Source organism: Heterodontus francisci, chromosome 2 (assembly GCF_036365525.1).
Source record: "Heterodontus francisci isolate sHetFra1 chromosome 2, sHetFra1.hap1, whole genome shotgun sequence".
In the NCBI taxonomy this organism is placed as follows: Eukaryota; Metazoa; Chordata; class Chondrichthyes; order Heterodontiformes; family Heterodontidae; genus Heterodontus; species Heterodontus francisci.
Window position 1 is genome coordinate 44758247 of NC_090372.1, and position 21006 is coordinate 44779252.

At 42.7% G+C, this 21006-nt stretch overlaps 1 protein-coding gene across 6 annotated transcripts in view; it reads left to right on the plus strand.

The window, feature by feature from the left end:
* jarid2b (jumonji and AT-rich interaction domain containing 2b) overlaps window positions 1-21006 on the plus strand; it is a 411686-nt gene that overhangs the window by 319657 nt on the left and 71023 nt on the right. For 5 of the 6 annotated variants that reach the window (XM_068057714.1, XM_068057739.1, XM_068057720.1 and 2 more), the window contains 2 exons: window positions 877-1109; window positions 12583-13597. In XM_068057714.1, the coding sequence (XP_067913815.1) occupies window positions 877-1109; window positions 12583-13597 (1248 nt within the window). The remainder of the gene's footprint in view (window positions 1-876; window positions 1110-12582; window positions 13598-21006) is intronic. The other variant, XM_068057732.1, reaches the window with a different exon arrangement.

Consider the following 21006-nt stretch of genomic DNA (forward strand, 5'->3'; position numbering starts at 1 on the left):
GCTTTTGTATCGCTAATACCTCTTCAGTTATTCCTTTGCCTCTGTCCTAACATTAAAAGTTGGCCGATGTTTGGATGCCAATGAGCAAAATTCCATATCTGTAAGCAGGAGTGCAACCTCAGTCTGTGTCTTTAATGCTAGTTCATGACAGGTATCTGTAGCATAACAGCACCCTTAGTTTCTCTATTCATGTACGATTGTAGTTTTAAATCTGTCCATTTGATAGGACTGTATGTATAGTCAAATCTAATTTCACCCTGCAGCTGCATTAGCTTGACTTTAATGTAGAAAATATCCCAAAGTGCTTTGGAGAGAGGGTAAAGAAATTAAATATCTAAAGGAACAGATAGAACACCATGTTGGGAGAAATTATAAAGGGAACTGAATACCTGGTGTAAAAGCTGGGTTTTGAGATGGTGGATTGAGAAGTGGAGAGGCAGGAGGGGCTTAATGCAGCAGCTCCAGAGAGTTGGACTGAGGTGGCTGAAGACTTTGCTTCCGGTGGTGGGGCAAAAGGGGAGATGCATACACAAAGGGCCGGTCACAGAACTGAAGGGTTTGGGAGGGCATGCACACTGGAGGAGTTTGCATCTTATTTCTGACTTGGGAGCCAACGCTGTGTGTAAAGTACCGTCTGGTGAGATCTCCATTAAGGTTGAATGTAAAAAGCATTATTGATGTTTTGTTTGGATAGATTAAATCTCCTTTCTTAACTGGGGTATTCATACCTGGTAAAGCAGTGCTCAATTCACACTTCCCACAGTGGCTACTAAAATATTTCTGTGTGGTTGTCACTGGTTTATAAATTGTGTATGAATTGCTTATAACCTGAGTTACAGATAGTTTTTCCCTTAACTTTTGACATTTTTTTTTCAGTTTTGAATGGTTCCAGTAAGCTTTTGAGAGAAAAAGAATCTGTCCAGAAACACAAAGGAAAAGAGGCCACGCCAGGGAAGGAGAAGAACAGTGACCAAAAGGTTGAGTGCAAGAAAGAGCCGTGTTCAACAGGCACTGCTGCTAATTCTTCACAAATGGGCAGCTCAATAAAAGGCCCTGCTGCTAACGGCTCAGCTGTTATGAAGCCATCTCAGGAGCACCGAACACCACAGGTACAAAATGACTGCCCAGCATATTTAACTAAAGCGCTAGCTCCATACCACAGGAGGACTGCTTATTTTCAAACATTTGAAAATGTCCACGTTTAAAACAGGCAGCCACTTATATCGACCAAAAGGTGATAACTGTTAGTTACTTGCATTAATGTCAATTTCAAGGTTTCCGGGTATAATATCTTAAGTGCTCTGTTTATTTCAGGCAGAAACAGCCAGTGAGTTCCAGGAGTTTTGCTCAAATGCTCTGCAGACTGGATGGATGGGTTTAGCATTATTCCTAAAGGAGCAATAAATATTACAAACACTGGGTCCCCATTACAGTATACTGACCATTGTGTATTAACAGGCATATTACATTTGCAGGAATACACCTACTATAAGTGGTGGGAACTGTACTTAAATCTGTCCTTTTGAGATACCTGAAACGTTAAGTTTGAATGTACTTGACTTTACTAAAAAGTACATTTTGTAGCAATGGATTTGAGATTTTGTTCTGATTGGGTTCACAGATGGGCCAGTTTTTCTGTTGGTGATCTCGTGGTGCTAGTTACTGGCTCTGCGATTTGGCACAGACCTGCTGTAACATGGATTGAAAGCAGCTGTCTCTCCCAGTGTTCAGGATGAAACTGAAGCTGGCAGAATTTAGGGGTGGGTTATCTACTGGTTGCCCTCAGGCAGGGAACAGAGTGTTCTCTGGAAGTGGCCATGAATGGATGAGTGAGACACATTTGACTCATTCCGTTCCCTCCTCATGGGAAAATTGTTGATCTCTCCTGAGCATCCATCGCCAGATGACAGCAAAACTGAGACTGGGAATCTTGCTACGTCAGTGCTCCTGAATCATGACCAATGGCCAGCCTTCCTTTGGACAGCCTCCTCGCTCTCTGAAAGATTTTTTTCTTCTTTGCTAGTAAACATATTACATTTGCTGAATAACGCATATAAATAGCTATACCCGATGGGTTACATAGGAGCAGGACTAGGCCATTCAACCCATCGAGCCTGCCCTGCCATTCAGTATGATCTGGCTGATCATCCCCTTCAATGCCTTTTTCCCACACTCTTCCCAAATTCCCTTACATCATTTGTATTTAGAAATCTGTCAGTCTCTGCTTTAAACATACTCAATGACTGAGCTTCCAAAGCCCTCTGGAGTAGAGAATTCCAAAGATTCACAACCCTTTGAATAAAGAAATTTCTCCTCATCTCTTTCCTAAGTGGCTTCCCCCTTATTTTGAAATTGTGTCCACTGGTTCTAGACTCCCCAACCAGGGGAAACATCTTAGCTGCATCTACCCAGTCTATCCCTTTTTAAGTATTTTGTAGGTTTTAATGAAATCACCTCTCATTCTTTGAAACCCTAGCGAATACAGGCCCAGTTTCCCCAATCTCTCTACATAGGACAGTCCCGCCATCCCAGGAACAAGAGTGGTAAATCTTCGTTGCACTCCCTCTATGGCAATAATATCCTTCCTAAGGTAAGGGGACCAAAACTGCACACAGTACTCCAGGTGTGGTCAAACCAAGGTTCTGTACAATTGAGCAAGACTTTGCTACTCCTGTACTCTTACAATAAAGGCTAACATACCATTAGCCTTCTTAATTGCTTGCTGCACCTGCATGTTAGCTTTCAGTGACTTATTGACCAGGACACCCAGGTCTCTCTGTACATCTACACTTTCTAATCGCTTACCATTTAAGAAATATTCTCCACATCTGTTTCTCCTACCAAAGTGGATAACCCCACATTTTTCCACATTATATTCCATCTGCTACATTCTTACCCACTTACTAAGTCTGTCCAAATCCCCTTGAAGCTGCTTTGCATCTTCCTCACGACACACATTCCAGCCTAGTTTTGTGTCATCCGCGAACTTGGGAATACTACATTTGGTCCCCACATTCAAATCATTGATATATATTGTGAACAGCTGGGGTCCAGGCACTGATCCCTGCGGTACCCCACTAGTCACAGCCTGCCAACGTGAGAATGATCTGTTTATTCCTACTCTCTGCTTTCTGCCTGTTAACCAATCCTTAATCCATACCAGTGTATTACCTCCTTTCCCATGTGCTTTAATTTTGCTAACCAATCTCCTGGGGGGGACTTTATCAAAAGCCTTCTGAAAATCCAACTCTACCACGTCCACTGACTCCCCTTTATTAATTCTGTTAGTAACATGCTCAATAAACTCGGCAACAGGTTCGTCAAACATGATTTCTCATTCATAAATCCATGTTGACTATGCCCCAACAGATCATTATTATCCAAGTGTCCATTTATCACATCCTGAATAATATATTCTAGCATTTTCCCAATGATTGATGTAAGACTAACATGTCAGTAATTCTCTATTTTCTCTCTCCCTTCCTCCTTAAATAGTGGGGTGACATTTGCGACTTTCCAATCTGCAGGAACCGCTTCAGAATCTATAGAATTTTGGAAGATGATCACCAATGCATCCACTATCTCCATAGCTACCTCTTTCATGTAACATGTCAGGTCCTGGGGACTTATCAACCTTCAGCCCCATTAATTTCTCCAATACAACCTTATTACTAATACTAATTTCCTTCAATTCCTCATTCCTCCTAATCCCTTGGATCTCTAATTTTGGGAGATTTCTTGTATCTTCCTCAGTGAAGACAGACACAAAGTAATCATTTAGCTTCTCTGCCATTTCTCTATTCTCCATTATAAATTCTCCTGACTCTGCCTGTAATGGACCCACATTTGTCTTAGCCAAATGTTTCCTTTCTACGTACCTGTAGAAGCTTTTACAGTCTGTTTTTATATCTTTTGCTAGCTTACATTCATATTCTATTCTCCCTTTGATCAGTTTCTTGGTTCTCCTTTGCTGTATTCTAAAATTCTCCCAATCCTCAGGTTTACTACTATTTCTGGCAACTTTATAGGCCTTTTCTTTTAATCTAATACAATCCTTAACTTCCTTTGTTATCCACGGTTGACTGCCTTTACTTTTGGGGTGCTGTGCCTTGAAGGAATGTATAGTTGCTGTCAATGATGTAATATTTCATTAAAGACTATCCATTGCCTATGTACTGTCATACCTTTTAATGTATTTTCCCAATCCACCTCAGTCAATTTGCCCTTCATGCCTTCATAATTTCCATTGTTCAAATTTAACACCCTGGCTTCAGATTGAACTACCTCACTTGCAAACATAATGTAAAATTCTATCATATTATGGTCATTCATCCCGAAAGGTTCTTTTACAACTATATTATTAGCCCTTTCTGATTACATAATACTAGATCTAAAATAGCCTGTTCTCTAGTCAGTTTCTCAACATACTGCTCTAGAAAACCATCCCTAACACACCCCAGAAACTCGTCCTCCACAGCATTTGTGTTCATTCGGGTTTACCCAGTCTATATGCAGATTGAGGTCACCCATGATTACTGTATTACCCACGCCACATGCTTCTCTAATATCCTGATTAATACCATGCCCCACACTAACAATACTGTTTGGTGGCCTGTAAACAACTCCTACCAATGTTTTTGCTGCCCTTTGCTCTTTCCTAGCTCCGCCCAAACAGATTCCACATTTTATTCTTCCGATCTGAGATCCTCCCTTACTATAGTATTAGTCCCATCCCTTATTATCAGTGCAACACCAACTCCTTTTCGTTTTTGCCTGTCCTTCCTAAATGTTGAATATCCTTGAATATTCAGTTCCTAGTCTTGGTCACCCTGTAGCCACATATCCTTTATGGCAATCAGATCATACCCATTTACCTCTATTTGGGCCTTTAAATCATCTACCTTGTTGCGAATGCTGCGTGCATTCAGTTAGAGTGCCCTTAACCTTGTTTTCTTGACGTTCTGCATTCTAAGCCTAGTTGATGCTCGCCTGCTTTCTAATGTCACTTGCTACTTTTCTACCTCCTGTAACCAGCTTTACTTCCTTCCAATTTGAGCTACTTCTCAGGCTCCCATCCCCTGACAAGCTAGTTTAAACCCTCCCCAACAGCACAAGCAAATCTCCCTGCGAGGATATTCGTTCCGGTCCTGTTCAGGTGTAACCTGTCCATCTTGTCCCACCTGCCCCAGAACAGGCCCTAATGCCTCAGTAATCTGATGCCCTCCCTCCTACACCAATTCTCCAGCCACGTGTTCTATCGATCAATTCTCTTATTCCTATGTCCACTAGCACGTGGCACTGGGAGTAATCCTGAGATTACTGCTATAGAGGTCCTGCTTTTTAATTTCCTTAGCCCATGAATCTTGCTTCCACAGAAGGCCTTACACTGACTGTGCCTAATTTAATGCTTGATTAGATCTCCATTCAGACACCCTGGCTGTTTCAAATAGCCTGTGATCCAGTTTTAAACTCTACAGATGCCTTTATCAATACTAGCTTTCTTTACTGTTGTCTTTCCTGCATCTATATACCATAAAAATTGGAGTACTGAGGTTTGGGAAATTGATATAGTTCCAGCATGCATTGATTCCCTGCAATTTCCTGTTTAAACCTGAATATTCTTGGCTGCTTTGGAAGGGTTAATTATTCTCCATAAAATGGCACCATGTTCCACGTTTCCTAGGGTCACTGTTTAACCAGCCATGAAGATCTCTGTGTACTTAATTAATGTTTAAGTATATATATTTTCCACAGTGTGCTCTGTTTGTGAATAGCTAATTAACCTATCATTTGATTGTGTCCGTGCTTATTTCTTAAACTGAACATGCTATTCTAGCTTGGATGCTTCAATCAGTGAGTAATGTATCAGCAGTACGTGGACAAATTTCATTGGCCTAGAACTACTGTGCTCATCGGCCAGGTGTTAGTGAGGAGCTCCTTCTGGAACTTGTTTTGTAACCATATTAATACATACTCTCAATAAGAGTGTCACTGCTAACTGATTAACTTTGTATCTGCTCAATTACTACAGCACTGATTTTTAAGTGTCTCGAGGCCCATTGATGGAGAAACATTCCTTTAATTTTGGAAAATGTACCTATACCAACTATTGCCATTGTTGTACACAGCGCGGAGTCTCTAGTTGTGTAGCTGGGAGCAACAAATTGCATCATAGTTCATATATTGAAACCTTTTGTAAAACATTGGGGAGAAGACTGTTGGGTTCAATATTTTCCACTCTTGCTACCAGCCACAAACAGATGCAGTTGCAATAACAAACAAAATTGGCTAAGAATACACAGTAAGTCTGCCAGCATCTTAATGAACAATGATGGGTAAATGTTTTGGAAACACCTTGATTCTGTTCAGTATTTTAATTTGTGGTTTTGACAACACTTTTATCAAGCTTGCATTCTCCATAGTGATAGATCTTTTATAATGAAAGGTAAATCATTGTGTCAGCCATCTGTTCCTCAGGTGTTGATTGATTGATATAGGTATAAAATTAGAGTCAACCTGTCTGGATCTGGGACACGAATATCCACTCCACATTACTTAACATGGTATACTTGATGCTATGTTTTGTGCAATTGAGATTAGCTATATTTTGATGAGGGAGCAGTGATGCAGACTTGTTGTCTGGCAGGTGGAGACAGAAATTACTCTTTTCCTTTCCCCTCTTTTGCCCTCAGCATTTCCTGCTAATCTACCTCTCCCATTTCCCCCTCTTCTGCCCTTCTCATTTGCACCACTTCTACCTTTCTCATTTCCCTCTCATACCCATTCCTCTCCGCCCCCAACCCCAAACTCAGAAACTAGTTGGTTGTCAGGGTTATGTTGACAGGTCTGTGCAGGGAAAATGCTGCAATATTTACCAATTATGCATAGCTCAACAAAATTGTTTCCATTCCTAGAATTTCAAACCTATTGAAGAAACCATTGCACTAAACTAGCCATAGTGGAGAATTGAAGGCAGAATACTTTGATTTGATATCACATTCTTCTCTACAGAATGTTTTTGTAATGAGTGCTAATGAACAACAGGTTTTGTTTGAAAATCTGGAAATGAAATGTGTTGCAGCTGTTTGACGGTACAACAACTTTGCTCACTGACCAGTATTTTACAGAACTAGTTTTGTAACCTTGAGTAAAATAAAAGCAAAATACTGTAGATGCTGGAAATCTGAAATAAAACCAAAAAGTGCTGGTAATGCTCAGCAGGTTTGGCAGCATCTCTGGAGAGAAGCAAAGTTAATGTTTCAGGTCAGTGACCTTTCATCAGAACTGGAAAAGGTTAGAAATGTAATAGATGTGTCTGCCCACTTTTCTTCATGTTTTGCTTTTGGCTAGGGCTTTTATTATTGTCATTTAACACCCTCTCCGCACGAATGCTTTGTATTCCACCACACCATTTACACACTCTTTGTCTTTGCCCCATGACCTCCTTGTCAGTTATTCTCTGTGACCCTGTCCTATCAACATCTTCCCATTTGTTCCCTTTGCCCCACCCCCACTTTATTTGCTTTAAACCTATTACATTTCTAACCGTTGCCAGTTCTGATGAAAGGTTGATGACCGAGTTCTTGTACCGTCAAACAGCTGCAACACATTTCAATTCCAGATCTTCAAACAAAACCTGTTGTTCATTAGCACTCATTACAAAAACGTTCTGGAAAGAAGAATGTGATATAAAATCAAAGTATTCTGATGACCTGAAACGTTAACTTTACTTCTCTCTCCACAGATGCTGCCAGACCTGCTGAGTATTTCCAGCCCATTTTGGTTTTATTTGTAACCTTGAGCATCGCTAACAGAGGCAGATGGTTCATCAGGTTTTTCATTGGCTGTTTATAAATGAGAATCAGAACAGACTCGGTTTGTTATTACATTTAGCTTTTTATATATATATATATATATATTATATACACAGCACGAGATATTTCAAGGACAGGTTGTGGAAGAACAGTGGGGGAAAATTTGAACCCTTTGCCACTTGTGGTCAAAAAATAGTGAAGTTTTTTTGGAAATAGTAGGCCTGCAGATTATTCGAGTCCAAACTGTTATGGAATTGTCTAGTTTTCAAAATGTAGCAAACACAAGAAAATGATCTGAAGGTGGGTGTGGACCATAAACCATGTTTGGAGTGCTGTACTGTTCTTGCTGTTTGGCTGAGCTGCATTGCGTTCTGTTGTTTCAGTAAGAGTTCATCCTTACTTTACAGGCCTGCCTTCAGCAGCACATGTACCTTCAGAAGCAGCTCTTTCTAGCCAGCTGAGTACAGATAAGTCACATGAGTGCAAAGGATTGGAACAGAGTAGAGGAAGTGTTCCTCTGCAACCAGCTGGTGCACTTCTGATATTGCTGGCCAGTTTGTATTTCCCTCTTCTCCCTCACCTTCCTCTAATATCCGAGAGGTCAGGGGTCGATTTGTGCAGGCGCTGTTGACTTTCAAATATTGCACGCACAGCTGTATTAAAGTTACATTCATGACTTTGGAGTAACCTTCATATCTGTGGATCATTTTTTGTTGAATGGGACCAGCAATATAAGAGGAACGGATTGTCCTGCGAGTGCACAATTGCAAGTTGTTTTGTAATATATGTCAAACATATCAGGAATTCAGTAATGATTGATTATTGATACAGTAAAGAGAAGAACTTACATTTATAAAGCAGCTTTCATGACCTCAGGACATCCCAGAGCACTTTACAACCAAGGAAATACTTTTGAAGTCCAGTCACAGGCTGCCATGTTTCCTACATTACAACAGTTTGCACACAGCAAGGTCCCACAAACAACGATGTGATAATGACCAGAAAATCTGTCTGAGTGATGTTGGTTGAGGGATAAATAGTGGCCATGGGACCAGGGAGGGCTCCCAGACTCCTCTTTGAGCAGTGCCATGAGATCATTTACATCCACCTGAGAGGGAAGATGGGGCCTCGGTTTAATATCTCATCTAAAATATGGCACATCTGACAGTGTAGTTCCCACTCAGTAATTCATGTTGGATAAACACTTTTCTTAGTAAAGGATATTGCTCAAAAACACCCTTACCAATTATCTTGGCTTCAATAAATTTATACTGAAAAATTTAAGAGCCTCTGTTCAATGCATTATTGTCAACAAAACCTACATGCCTCAGTATCCTGCTGGATGAATAGGCCACCCACTATTATCTGAAAATACTTCCTTGTGAGCTTCTTGAAAGGGCTGCCATCATGCTTTCGGTTGTGGTGTTGTTATGAAGCAAACAAAAGCAAAAGCAAGGTCTATTTTATAGAAACATCTGTAGCAATGTGGTAATGGTCGTTAAGTGTAGTGAATTGTCCCAATAAAGGCTGCCAATTGTGCAGAGGCTGTTAGCAAGCCTGTTGAAGAATGCAGTAGCTTGTTTCGTCTATATCCTTGCTTCTGTTGCAGAACGGTACTATAGTTAACTGCAGCCTGTTTTGAGTGGCACTGTAATTTCTATTGATTTGGTTAGCAGGCAGTGAGATGTGCCTACCCTGACAAAAGGACCAAAACACAATCCAGTTTCATGATTATGTTTTAAGCTTCCTTGATGGTGGGTCCCATGTTACTTCTAAACTGACTTGATTTGCTTGGCAATTGACACCAATGAAGGATGTTGCAAAGCTTTAAGGCTGGAACAGTTCTTTAATTTATACAAAATTTCAAGTCCAAGCTTCTGTTTTCTTCCACTTTATAAAATGGATAATTCTGATTCCTCTTTCCTCCTGTCCCCATAGCTGTTGGTAAATGCAGCTGTATGATGCTGAGCAATGCAAATTTACAAGGATGCTGGATCTGACTCCCGCTGGAATGTTCCAGGTTAGTTGATCCAGTCATTAGGAAGTGAAGTGGAGAGGAGTAGGGCAGCTGGCTTCAGTGTCCCTGTGCTAGGGAGAGGAAAAAGCTATTCTGGGTTCTTGTGCCACATTGGCAAGTTCACCCAATAATAGTGTTCCCTTGGTCAAGGTACTGAAGATTGTTGGCTTCTGTGGCCAACATGAGGCACTAAACCTCAGAACACATGGCAAGGAAAATAGATATTTTTAAACTAGTTTTACGATTGGAAAGAGAAGTTTTTTTTAACCTTAAGTAACCTGTTGTATGACTGGTTTGGGGGAAAAAAAAATCTTTGCAGGGAGCCTAAAATAAAACCTAAAATGTTTGCGTTGAGTGAGTGTGACTGTTTTTAAAAATTAGCTATAATTAAAATCACTTCCAGGCACATTTTTTCAGAATCTACAGTTTGCCACATTGGTTAATCATTTTGCGAACCAGTGAATCCTCTGTGGTGACAGTGAAGGCTCAAGAGCTCTCTCTGGTGGCGGAGGTTAGAGTTTCGCAAGCTCTGTCAAGTAATGGTGGGCATACTTTTGCCAGAATAGATGATGATTGTTCTGTGCTCGAGTCCCGATCGATCTTCAAGTGTTCCTGAACTAGAGTCCATAACAGGTCTCAGGACAGTGCAGGAACTCCTGCACAAGGTGGGCAATATGTCAGGTTGTGATCTTACTAGTACAGTGATGGGTTTGTATGTTCTCCCCAGCATTATGAACCTTGACTGATCTTCAGGGAGCAAGCAGTGTTTTAGGAACTTGGGCAGGTCAATCAGCACTGTTCTGACAACTCTTAACCAGTCATGGAATGATGATGACAGTTCCAGCCTTTTTCAAATTGCTTCAAGGTTGTCCTATAAGTAATCTGAAACCCAGTAGTGAACCACCAGTACACAGCTGGTTTTCAAAGTAGTCTTGTTTGTAGCTTCTCCCTCCTGCTTTTGAACCACTCTCAACTCTGATCTACATGGCACTGGTGGCCAAAAACCTGGTGGCTGCTGTCAGCTCAGCTGCTGCAACTCATGATAGTACTGAAGTGATTGTAAGACTCACTTGCTTATGCTGTCTCCTAGTAATCATTGCAAGCTATTGAGGGCTGGAGAGCTTTTGTTTGAAGCTACCCATGTATGCATGTGTCTGACATGCTGATGAATGTACAGTTAAAATATTTTAGTACTTCCCCTCTTTACCTCCTCCCCTTCCTCAGTCCTCCCTAGTGACCATAAGCTTCAGTGCAGGTGCAGTCTATCTTATAGAATTTAGATGGCTAATGCTATGTTTTTGGTCACTGCTATCTTTTTAAAAAAAAAAGTAATTCCAGCTCTCGCTTGACTAACTTTCTTCTCTCCTTAAAGATGTTGTCTCCTTGCTGCGCTGTCTTTTCACAGACACCTGTAATCTGCTGCCAGCTCACCCCAAGAGGCCTTTATTTGTTTGTGTTCGGCACTACTCAGCAAAGCCTGGCCATAATCACCATGAGGGTTACTAGGCAGCGATCAGGAATAGGAACCTGGGCTAGATCCACCTCATCCCCACATCCCCATACTTACAGCCCAATCAAAGGTACTGAGGTCTGTTGTAGAATCTGCGCTGCCATTGTGCTTACAGAGAAAGAGAACTGGATTGAGCTGCAGTCAAACTTGAGATCTACCTGGTCTGTATGGCATAGCTGCTTGTTGTATCTGCTGACCTGACTTTCATTGCCAGCACCATTTTCTAGGGACAGGAAAGTAAACTCGGAGGTTACTTTTTATCGCCTTTTGGAAACTTGCCAAAATAGTTGGATTTCCCTTATGTTTGCTCTTTGGCATTTCTATTGTAAGTGGTAGCAGAATTGCATGGTCAGCTGCTGTTTGAAACTATAGTTGGAGTATAAAACGGAAATGAGAGGAGGTATAGTTTTGAGAATACTTACGCAACAGATTCATAGGATGCAAGTGTGTGTCTTCAAGCTCACTCAAAATGAGTGTACTGTCTCAGCCATGCCAACAGTCATGTGAAGCTAATCATGCTCCACAGGAAAGCAAAAAATCAGTATGTGCGATACACATGGCTAGTCACATTTAGTTCCAAAAAGTTTTGTTACATTTATAGAGCAAGGCTGGAAAAGTACTGGGAATTTGTCATTCACTCTCACAGTTGGTTGGGGATGAGAGTGCGTGTGTAAAACCTAATCATGGAAACATGAACATACACTTCAAAAAAAAATATCATGTTTAGTGGTGAATATGGTAGGTAAAGAAAATGTGTCTATTTATCTCTCTTCTAGAAAGTATCTGCTTGGCTCAATTGGTAGTACAAACTTGGAAGGTTGTGGATTTAAATTCCTCTCCAAGACATGTGCGCTGGATCTAGGCTTATGCTGTTGGGCAGTACTGGAGAAGTGCAGCATCATCCAATGTGCTGTCTTTGGGACAAGGATCAGCCTGCCTTTTGAGCATGAGCGATCCAGTGGCAATGGTCAAAGGCAGGCAGGGATTTCTCCAGATATCCTGACCAACATTCTTTCCTCGGCCAACACCATCAAAATCAGATTTGTTCTTTGAAGGGCCTCGCTGTGTACAAATTGGCTGTGGTTTTGTCTGTATAATGGTGGCTACAATTTGCTGTATCCTGAGGATATAATCAGACACTATGTTTTGTTTCTTCTAATGTGGACAATCCGTTGCTGTGAGATAGGTTTTTGTATTGTTGAGAGATGACTATGTTAATCACTGCTTTTGTTCTTTTACAGGTTTCAAAGGGGATGAATGGTATTGCCCAGACTCCATCGTTAGGCGCATCTAGTGCCAAAAAGAATAGGGAGGTCAGACCTTCACCGTCTAAAACTGTGAAGTATACTGCAACGGTGACAAAAGGAAATGTTACATACACCAAAGCCAAGAAAGAACCGGTCAAGGAAACCAAACTGAACCATGTCAATTCCAGTGTAGCTGTTAACCATACAATCTCAGGGAAAACCGAAAGCAGCAATGCAAAATCAAGAAAACAGGTGCTATCCAATGGAACGTCCCATTCAAATGGTGCTGCCCTTAGCTGTGTCAAACTAAATGGAAAGATGAATGGGAAAGCATCCACTAAAGTTGAAGTCAGAGAAGTTAAGGAAGGACTGAGGACCTCCAAGAGGAGGCATGAGGAGGTCAACCATATAGTGAAACCACAGTCACCTTCAAAGAAAGTGAAAGCTAACATATGTACAGCAGGAGCTAAAGATAATAAAGCAAATACAAAAGAAAAAACTCTACCTAATGGACGGATCAAGTGTGAAACGCCAGTGAAAAACAGTGAAAGACAAAGGCTTAGGCAGGCATCCTTAGGTAAGAACACCCCAAGCAAACAAGCACAGATCAAATTGGAAAGTGCCTCCAGCGAAAATAGTTCTACCTCAGCTACAGAGTCCTCGCACAAGCCACAAGACTCTTCAGTAAAACAGGAGAAAGGCAACAAGGTTGGCATGGCACTGGTTGGAGAAATTCCCATTCTCAGGCCTACCCAGAAGGAGTTTCATGACCCATTAGTTTATGTGGAATCTGTCAGAACTCAGACGGAGAAGTATGGCATGTGCCGGGTGATCCCTCCCTCTGACTGGAGGCCCGAGTGCAAATTGAATGATGAAATGCGGTTTGTGACTCAGATTCAGCACGTGCATAAACTGGGTAGACGCTGGGGACCCAATGTACAACGACTAGCTTGTATCAAGAAACACCTTAGATCTCAGGGCATTACTATAGATGAGCCCCCACTCATAGGTAAGCCATCTATTGTACATTGTGCACACTTGTGTACACTTTGTTAAAATGTATTTCATGTATATATGGAATATATTGGCTTGTATTTTGCGCTTGTAACAATGGCAAAACTGTGGGCATTTGCTGTCATTACCCTGTGCAACTGGTAGTAACTTCTGTTGTCCACACATGTGCAGTTAAACACAGCAGTCCAGAAGTTTCTATCAGTGATTGTCTGCTGCTCCACAGGGTGCACTGTTGAAATCCCTATAGATAGAAATCACTGAACTACTGAGAACTTCCCAGTTTATGCTTTTAAAACTCCCCGAAAAAGTTACGCCTTTTAATGGTTTTTAACAGTGTACTAAACCATAATTATCGCTAAACAACCCCTCTGGCGATGGAAAACTGATTTTATATTTGTGTAATGCCAAGTTTTTCCATTCTGATAATGCCATTTTTTAAGTCTTTGTAAATGATATTTCAGCTTCTAATGTGTATATCCTAACCTTTATTTCCTTCTTCGTAAAATGTATAAAATGTGAAGGATAATCAGTGCATTTTACTTTCTGGTTTGCTGTTTGTGAGAATTCTTCAATGTGATAGGCTGCTTATCCTGTTTGTTGACATCACTGCTGCAGGATGACTGGAGATACCCTTGACTTGGCGCCAGATTCCAATTAAGGTCGGGAAAGGAGAAGTCTGCAGCACAGAGATCACTAGATCTTTGTGGGCAGCTTTCTTTGAGGTCAGCAGCGAGCACTGTAGCTTCACCACTGACTGCAAAATCTGGGCCATAATATTATAAAGCAAGTTTGGTAAATTAAGATTCACTTTGTGCTGTTTCTTGATCCTGTTATATTTAGTTAGAGCTAAATTGCTTCTAAACTGAAGTAGTGTAGAAAAACACAACAGACTAACATTAGATACTGCAGCAAACTTGCATAATTTGTAGGTATCTCACTCAAAATAATCCCAGCTTCGTTGGAAAGAGAACTAAATAATTCTTGGATTTAGTGTTTCAAGATCAAGCACAAAACCCCCATGTGTTTAAGCAGAAAATCGTAAGCGGAATTTTTCTCAGGATAGTTATTGATTCAGCAGAGTGTGATGATGAGGCAATTATTCCTGACTGCCTTAACAACATTTCTTTTTTTCTTCTTCCTTCACAATTAGTTCAGCACGAGGACCCAGCTGATTACCAGAGGGATTTTAGAGTGGTAATTAACAAACAGGGTGCTTGTACACACTGAAATATTTCAGGCTATTTTGAATAGAGCATTTTTTTGCAAACCCGAGAGGCCAGGTGTCGTTCCATTCCATTCACAGCTGAGCACTTAGCTGGGCAGGCATTGGGAACCATACGCTCACACGTCAAAGGATTGTAAATTTGTTTGGTGGGCCCAATGATCAATCACACTGACTCATGACGGGCCTAAGTATCTGCCAGCACACATGCTCTCTCTTTCGCTTGCTTACTCTTTCTCTCGGAGCTGGTGAGCTGTGTCCCAGCAAGAAGTCTGGACCAGCTATCTTTGAATAGCTTAGCTAGGAAAAGAGAATTTGCATAGAATTACATAGAATTTTACAGCACAGAAGTAGGCCATCTGGCCCAACTAGACTATGCTGGTGTTTATGCTCCACATGAGCCTCTGCCACTTAATTTTATCTCGCCCTAAAAACATATTGTTCTAATGCCACTACCAGTCGCATCTTCCCCTCCCTTCCCCTGTCAGCATTCCGAAGGGATCGTTCCCTCCGCGACACCCTGGTCCACTCCTCCATTACCCCCACCACCTCGTCCCCGTTCCATGGCACCTTCCCCTGCAATCGCGGGAGGTGTAATACCTGCCCATTTACCTCCTCTCTCCTCACTATCCCAGGCCCCAAACACTCCTTTCAGGTGAAGCAGCGATTTACTTGTACTTCTTTCAATGTAGTATACTGTATTCGCTGCTCACAGTGTGGTCTCCTCTACATTGGGGAGACCAAGCGCAGACTGGGTGACCGCTTTGCGGAACATCTCCGCTCAGTCCGCAAGCAGGACCCTGAGCTTCCGGTTGCTTGCCATTTCAACACTCCCCCCTGCTCTCATGCTCACATCTCTGTCCTGGGATTGCTGCAGTGTTCCAGTGAACATCAACGCAAGCTCGAGGAACAGCATCTCATCTACCGATTAGGCACACTACAGCCTGCCGGACTGAACATTGAGTTCAATAATTTCAGAGCATGACAGCCCCCCATTTTACTTTCATTTTTAGTTATTTTTTCTTCCCTTTTTTTTACATTCTTTTTTACATTTTTTACAATCTTTTTTTTGCATTTATTTCATTTCATCTTAGTTTGTTCAGTTTGCTTACCCACTGTTTTTTTTTCAGGTTTGGACTTGCTGCTGTTCAATATTCAGTGTATTAACACCTAATCTGTACTAATGCTTTGTCTTTCAACACACTATTAACATATTGTTTGCCTTTGCTCCATGACCTTTTGGTCAGCTATGTGGCCTGGTCCAATCTTGACCTCCTTTGTTATCTCTTGCCCCACCCCCACCTCACCTACTTATAACCTGTGACTTTTCTAATATTTGTCAGTTCCGAAGAAGGGTCACTGACCCGAAACGTTAACTCTGCTTCTCTTTTCACAGATGCTGCCAGACCTGCTGAGTGGTTCCAGCATTTCTTGTTTTTATTTCAGATTTCCAGCATCTGCAGTATTTTGCTTTTATTATTGTTCTAATACTTTCTCCCTCATTTATTTATCTAGCTTCCACTTAAATGCATCTATGCTATTAGCCTCAACCACTCCATGTATAGCAAATTCCACATTCTTACCACCTTCTGGGTAGAGAAGTTTCTCCTGAATTTCTTATTGGATGTGTGAGTGACCATCTTGTACTTATGACCCCCAGGTTTGGGCTTCCCCACAAGTGAAAACATCTTCCCATCATACTTTTAAAGACTTCTATCAGGTCACCACTCAGTCTTTTTTTTCTAGAGGAACATAGTTCGTGATATTTATGGGAAAGTGGGGAGAGTACCAGGTGAATGTCAACTGCTGGAAAACCCGAAAATATAGGAAAGACCGAGGTCCTGTAGAATTTAACTGCAGGACCTCATTTGAATTTTTGTACTCCGTTTCCCACATGGCAGCTAGCCAGCCTTTCAATTTGTATTCGTGTATAATGCCTATTTGTAGCTTTATTTAGATAGAGTGCAAGGCAACTCTGTGTCCGCTGATTGAGGGTTGTACTTTGTTTAGGATTCATTTTCTTTAATTACACTTAGTATTTCCGACCCATATTTTCAAAAATTCTATGCACCCAGTAGCAAAAAATGTATTTTTTGAAACTGTTCCTGCTGGTGGCTCTTAACATACACAAACAGAGCTGTGATATTTGGTCACGTGCGTTACGCATATTTATGTTAATAACCTCAGCACCTTGTTTGTGCTGCCAAATCTCTGCTAGAGTAGATTCAACATTTACTTCTCCACATTCTGGAGGAAACCTGGCTTGGAACCTCCACAAGCCTTGCTTTTTATACTCCTGTCACACTCGTACCTGTACGACGTAAGCAGATGTGTGGCTTCACTCCATTTCACTGTCAGCTTTTCATCTTCACTCTGTATCTTTAGGAGCTAGTGTGTACCAGTAACACAAAATGTTGTTGTAGACTTTAAAATAGCACAGGAGGAGGCCATTTGGCCCATCATACTTATTTCAGCTCTCTGAAAGAACTGTCTACTTAATTCCATTCGTCTGCCCTTTGGCAGGCCATTTCATATTTGCCTTTTTCAAATAGTTAACCACTTCCTTTTTAAATGCTACTTTAGATTCTGCTTTCACTATTGTTGGATAGGGCCTTTCATGCCTTAAAAATCTTATGCAATTAAAAAGAAATCGCCTAATTCCACCCCCCAACCCCCTCCCCCCAACTGTTTTGGCAGTGAAAATAAATTCCTCTTCTTTGGCCTCCTTGTCTCAAGAGACAATGGATAAGTGCCTGGAGGTGGTCCGTGGTTTGTGGAGCAGCACCTGGAGTGGCTATAAAGGGCAATATTAGAGTGACAGACTCCTCCACAGGTGTTGCAGATAAAATTGGTTGTCAGGGCTGTTACACAGTTGGTTCTCCCCTTGCGCTTCTGTCTTTTTTCCTGCCAACTGCTAAGTCTCTTCGACTCGCCACACATTAGCCCCGCCTTTATGGCTGCCCGCCAGCTCTGGCGATCGCTGGCAACTGACTCCCACGACTTGTGATCAGTGTCATAGGACTTCATGTCGCATTTGCAGACGTCTTTAAAGCGGAGACTTGGACGGCCGGTGAGTCTGATACCAGTGGCGAGCTCGCTGTACAATGTGTCGTTGGGGATCCTGCCATCTTCCATGCGGCTCACATGGCCAAGCTATCTCGAGCGCCGCTACTCAGTAGGGTGTATATGCTGGGGATGTTGGCCGCCTCGAGGACTTCTGTGTTGGAGATACGGTCCTGCCACCTGATGCCAAGGATTATTCGGAGGCAGCGAAGATGGAATGAATTGAGACGTCGCTCTTGGCTGACGTACGTTGTCCAGGCCTCGCTGCCATAGAGCAAGGTACTGAGGACACAGGCTTTTGTGTTCCGTGTCCATGTGCCATTTTCCCACACTCTCTTGGCCAGTCTGGACATAGCAGTGGAAGCCTTTTCCATGCGCTTGCTGATTTCTGCATTGAGAGACAGGTTACTGGTGATAGTTGAGCCTAGATAGGTGAACTCTTGAACCACTTCCAGAGCGTGGTCGCCGATATTGATGGAAGGAGCATTTCTGACGTCCTGTCCCATGATGTTCGTTTTCTTGAGGCTGATGGTTAGGCCAAATTTGTTGCAGGCAGCCGCAAACCTGTGGATGAGACTCTGCAGACACTCTTCAGTGTGAGATGTTAAAGCAGCATCGTCAGCAAAGAGGAGTTCCCTGATGAGGACTTTCCGTACTTTGGTCTACACTCTTAGACGGGCAAGGTTGAACAACCTGCCCCCTGATCTTGTGTGGAGGAAAATTCCTTCTTCTGAAGACTTGAACGCATGTGAGAGCAGCAGGGAGAAGAAAATCCCAAACAGTGTGGGTGCGAGAACACAGCCCTGTTTCACGCCACTCAGGATAGGAAAGGGGTCTGATGAGGTGCCACTATGCTGAATTGTGCCTTTCATATTGTCATGGAATGAGGTGATGATACTTAGTAGCTTTGGTGGGAATCCGATCTTTTCTAGTAGTCTGAAGAGACCACGTCTGCTGATGAGGTCAAAGGCTTTGGTGAGATCAATGAAAGCAATGTAGAGGGGCATCTGTTGTTTGCGGCATTTCTCCTGTATCTGATGAAGGGAGAACAGCATGTCAATGGTGGATCTCTGCACAAAAGCCACACTGTGCCTCAGGGTATACGCACTTGGCAAGCTTCTGGAGCCTGTTTAAAGCGACTCGAGGAAAGACTTTCCCCACTATGCTGAGCAGGGAGATTCCGCGGTAGTTTTTGCAGTCACCGCGGTCACCTTTGTTTTTATAGCGGGTGATGATATTGGCATCGCGCATGTCCTGAGGTACTGCTCCCTCGTCCCAGCACAGGCATAGCAGTTCATGTAGTGCTGAGAGTATAGCAGGCTTGGAATTCTTGATTATTTCAGGGGTAATGCCGTCCTTCCCAGGGGCTTTAACGCTGGCTAGAGAATCAATGGCATCACTGAGTTCCGATTTTGTTGGCTGTACGTCCAGCTCATCCATGACTGGTAGAGGCTGGGCTGCATTGAGGGCGGTCTCAGTGACAACATTCTCCCTGGAGTACAGTTCTCTGTAGTGCTCCATCCAGCGGTCCATTTGCTTGCGTTGGTCAGTGATTGTGTCCCCTGATTTAGATTTGAGGGGGGCAATCTTCTTGATGGTTGGCCCAAAAGCGCTCTTAATGCCATCATACATTCCTCTGATGTTTCCGGTGTCTGAGACCAGCTGAATATGACTGTATAGGTGTTGCCAGTAGTCATTTGCGCAGCGCCTGGCTGTTCTTTGTGTAGTGCTTCTGGCTGCTTTAAGAGCTACGGATGTTAACTCGCTGGGGGCTTTCTTGTAGTTCAGCAGTGCAATATGCTTAGCGGCTATGACAGGTTCCAGCTCTTCAAAATGAGATTGAAACCAGTCTGCATTTCTCTTCACACGTTTGCCATTGGTGGTCAAAGCTGACTCATAGATGGCGTCTCTGATGTGGGCCCACTTGGTCTCAGCATTCCCTGTGGAAGTGTTTTGAAGGGCTTTTACAAGTGAATTTAGAAACTTATGTGACAGCTGTGGATAAGAAATTCTGCTCGTGTTGATGCGCGGGTGGCCCTTCTGCTTGGAGTGATGCAGCTTCTTTGGTTTGAGTCTAACCTTGCTGCACACCAGGGAGTGGTCAGTGTCGCAGTCCGCGTGTGACTTGAACACTGTTTAAGGAGGCTCGCCTTGTGACGATGAGGTCCAGCTGGTGCCAACGACGTGATCTTGGGTGCCTCCATGAAACCTGGTGACAGGGTTTAGTGTGAAAAAACGAGTTGGTGATGCAGAGGTTATGATAGGTACACAACTCAAGCAGTCTCTGTCCATTCTCATTCATCTTTCCAACACCATAGCGCCCAAGACAGGAGGGCCATGAGTCATGGTCAGCCCCAACCCTGGCCTTAAAGTCCCCCAGCAGGAACAGGTGTTCGGTGTTGGGGATGCTACTAATATTATGGAGTTCCTCGTAGAACTGGTCTTAGTAGCTTCAGGTGGGGAGCAGAGTGTTGGAGCATAGATGCTGAGTAGGTGTACTGGACCAGTGGTGGTGAGCAATCGGATGGACAGTATGCGTTCTGAGCCATTTGAGGGAGGCTCTATCATGCTGAGCAAGGAGTTTCTGATGGCGAAGCTCACTCCATGCTGTCTTGGTTCTTCAGGATCCCTACCCTGCTAGAAGAAGGTATAGTCTTGCTCTGTTCGAGATCCACTCGCAGGGAGGCGTGTCTCCTGAAGAGCTGCAATGTCGACATTGAGTCTACTGAGCTCGTTGTTAATGATGACGGTCTTCCAAGAATCGTTGATTTGTGTAAGGTCTTCCGACAGGCCAGGACACACAGTTCTGACGTTCCAGCTTGCAAAACGAAGGGCTGGTACCTTCTTTCCTTTTTTCGTGCTGTTTGGTGCGGTGTTGCAGTCCACTTTTCGGGCAATGACCCTGAGCTGTAAGCACCCATTGAAGCAGGTGGACTGTGGTGGGACAGAACCTTATTGACTGGGGGCTGCCCGGTTTGAGGTGGGCAGTAGCTGTCTAGTGAGGTGCGATGACCAAATTAATGCTTAATAATTAACAATTTAACTTCATTAGCTGCTCACTAATTAGTGGAAACAATTTTTCCCAATTTTAACTCATCTAAACCAATCATTTTAAACAC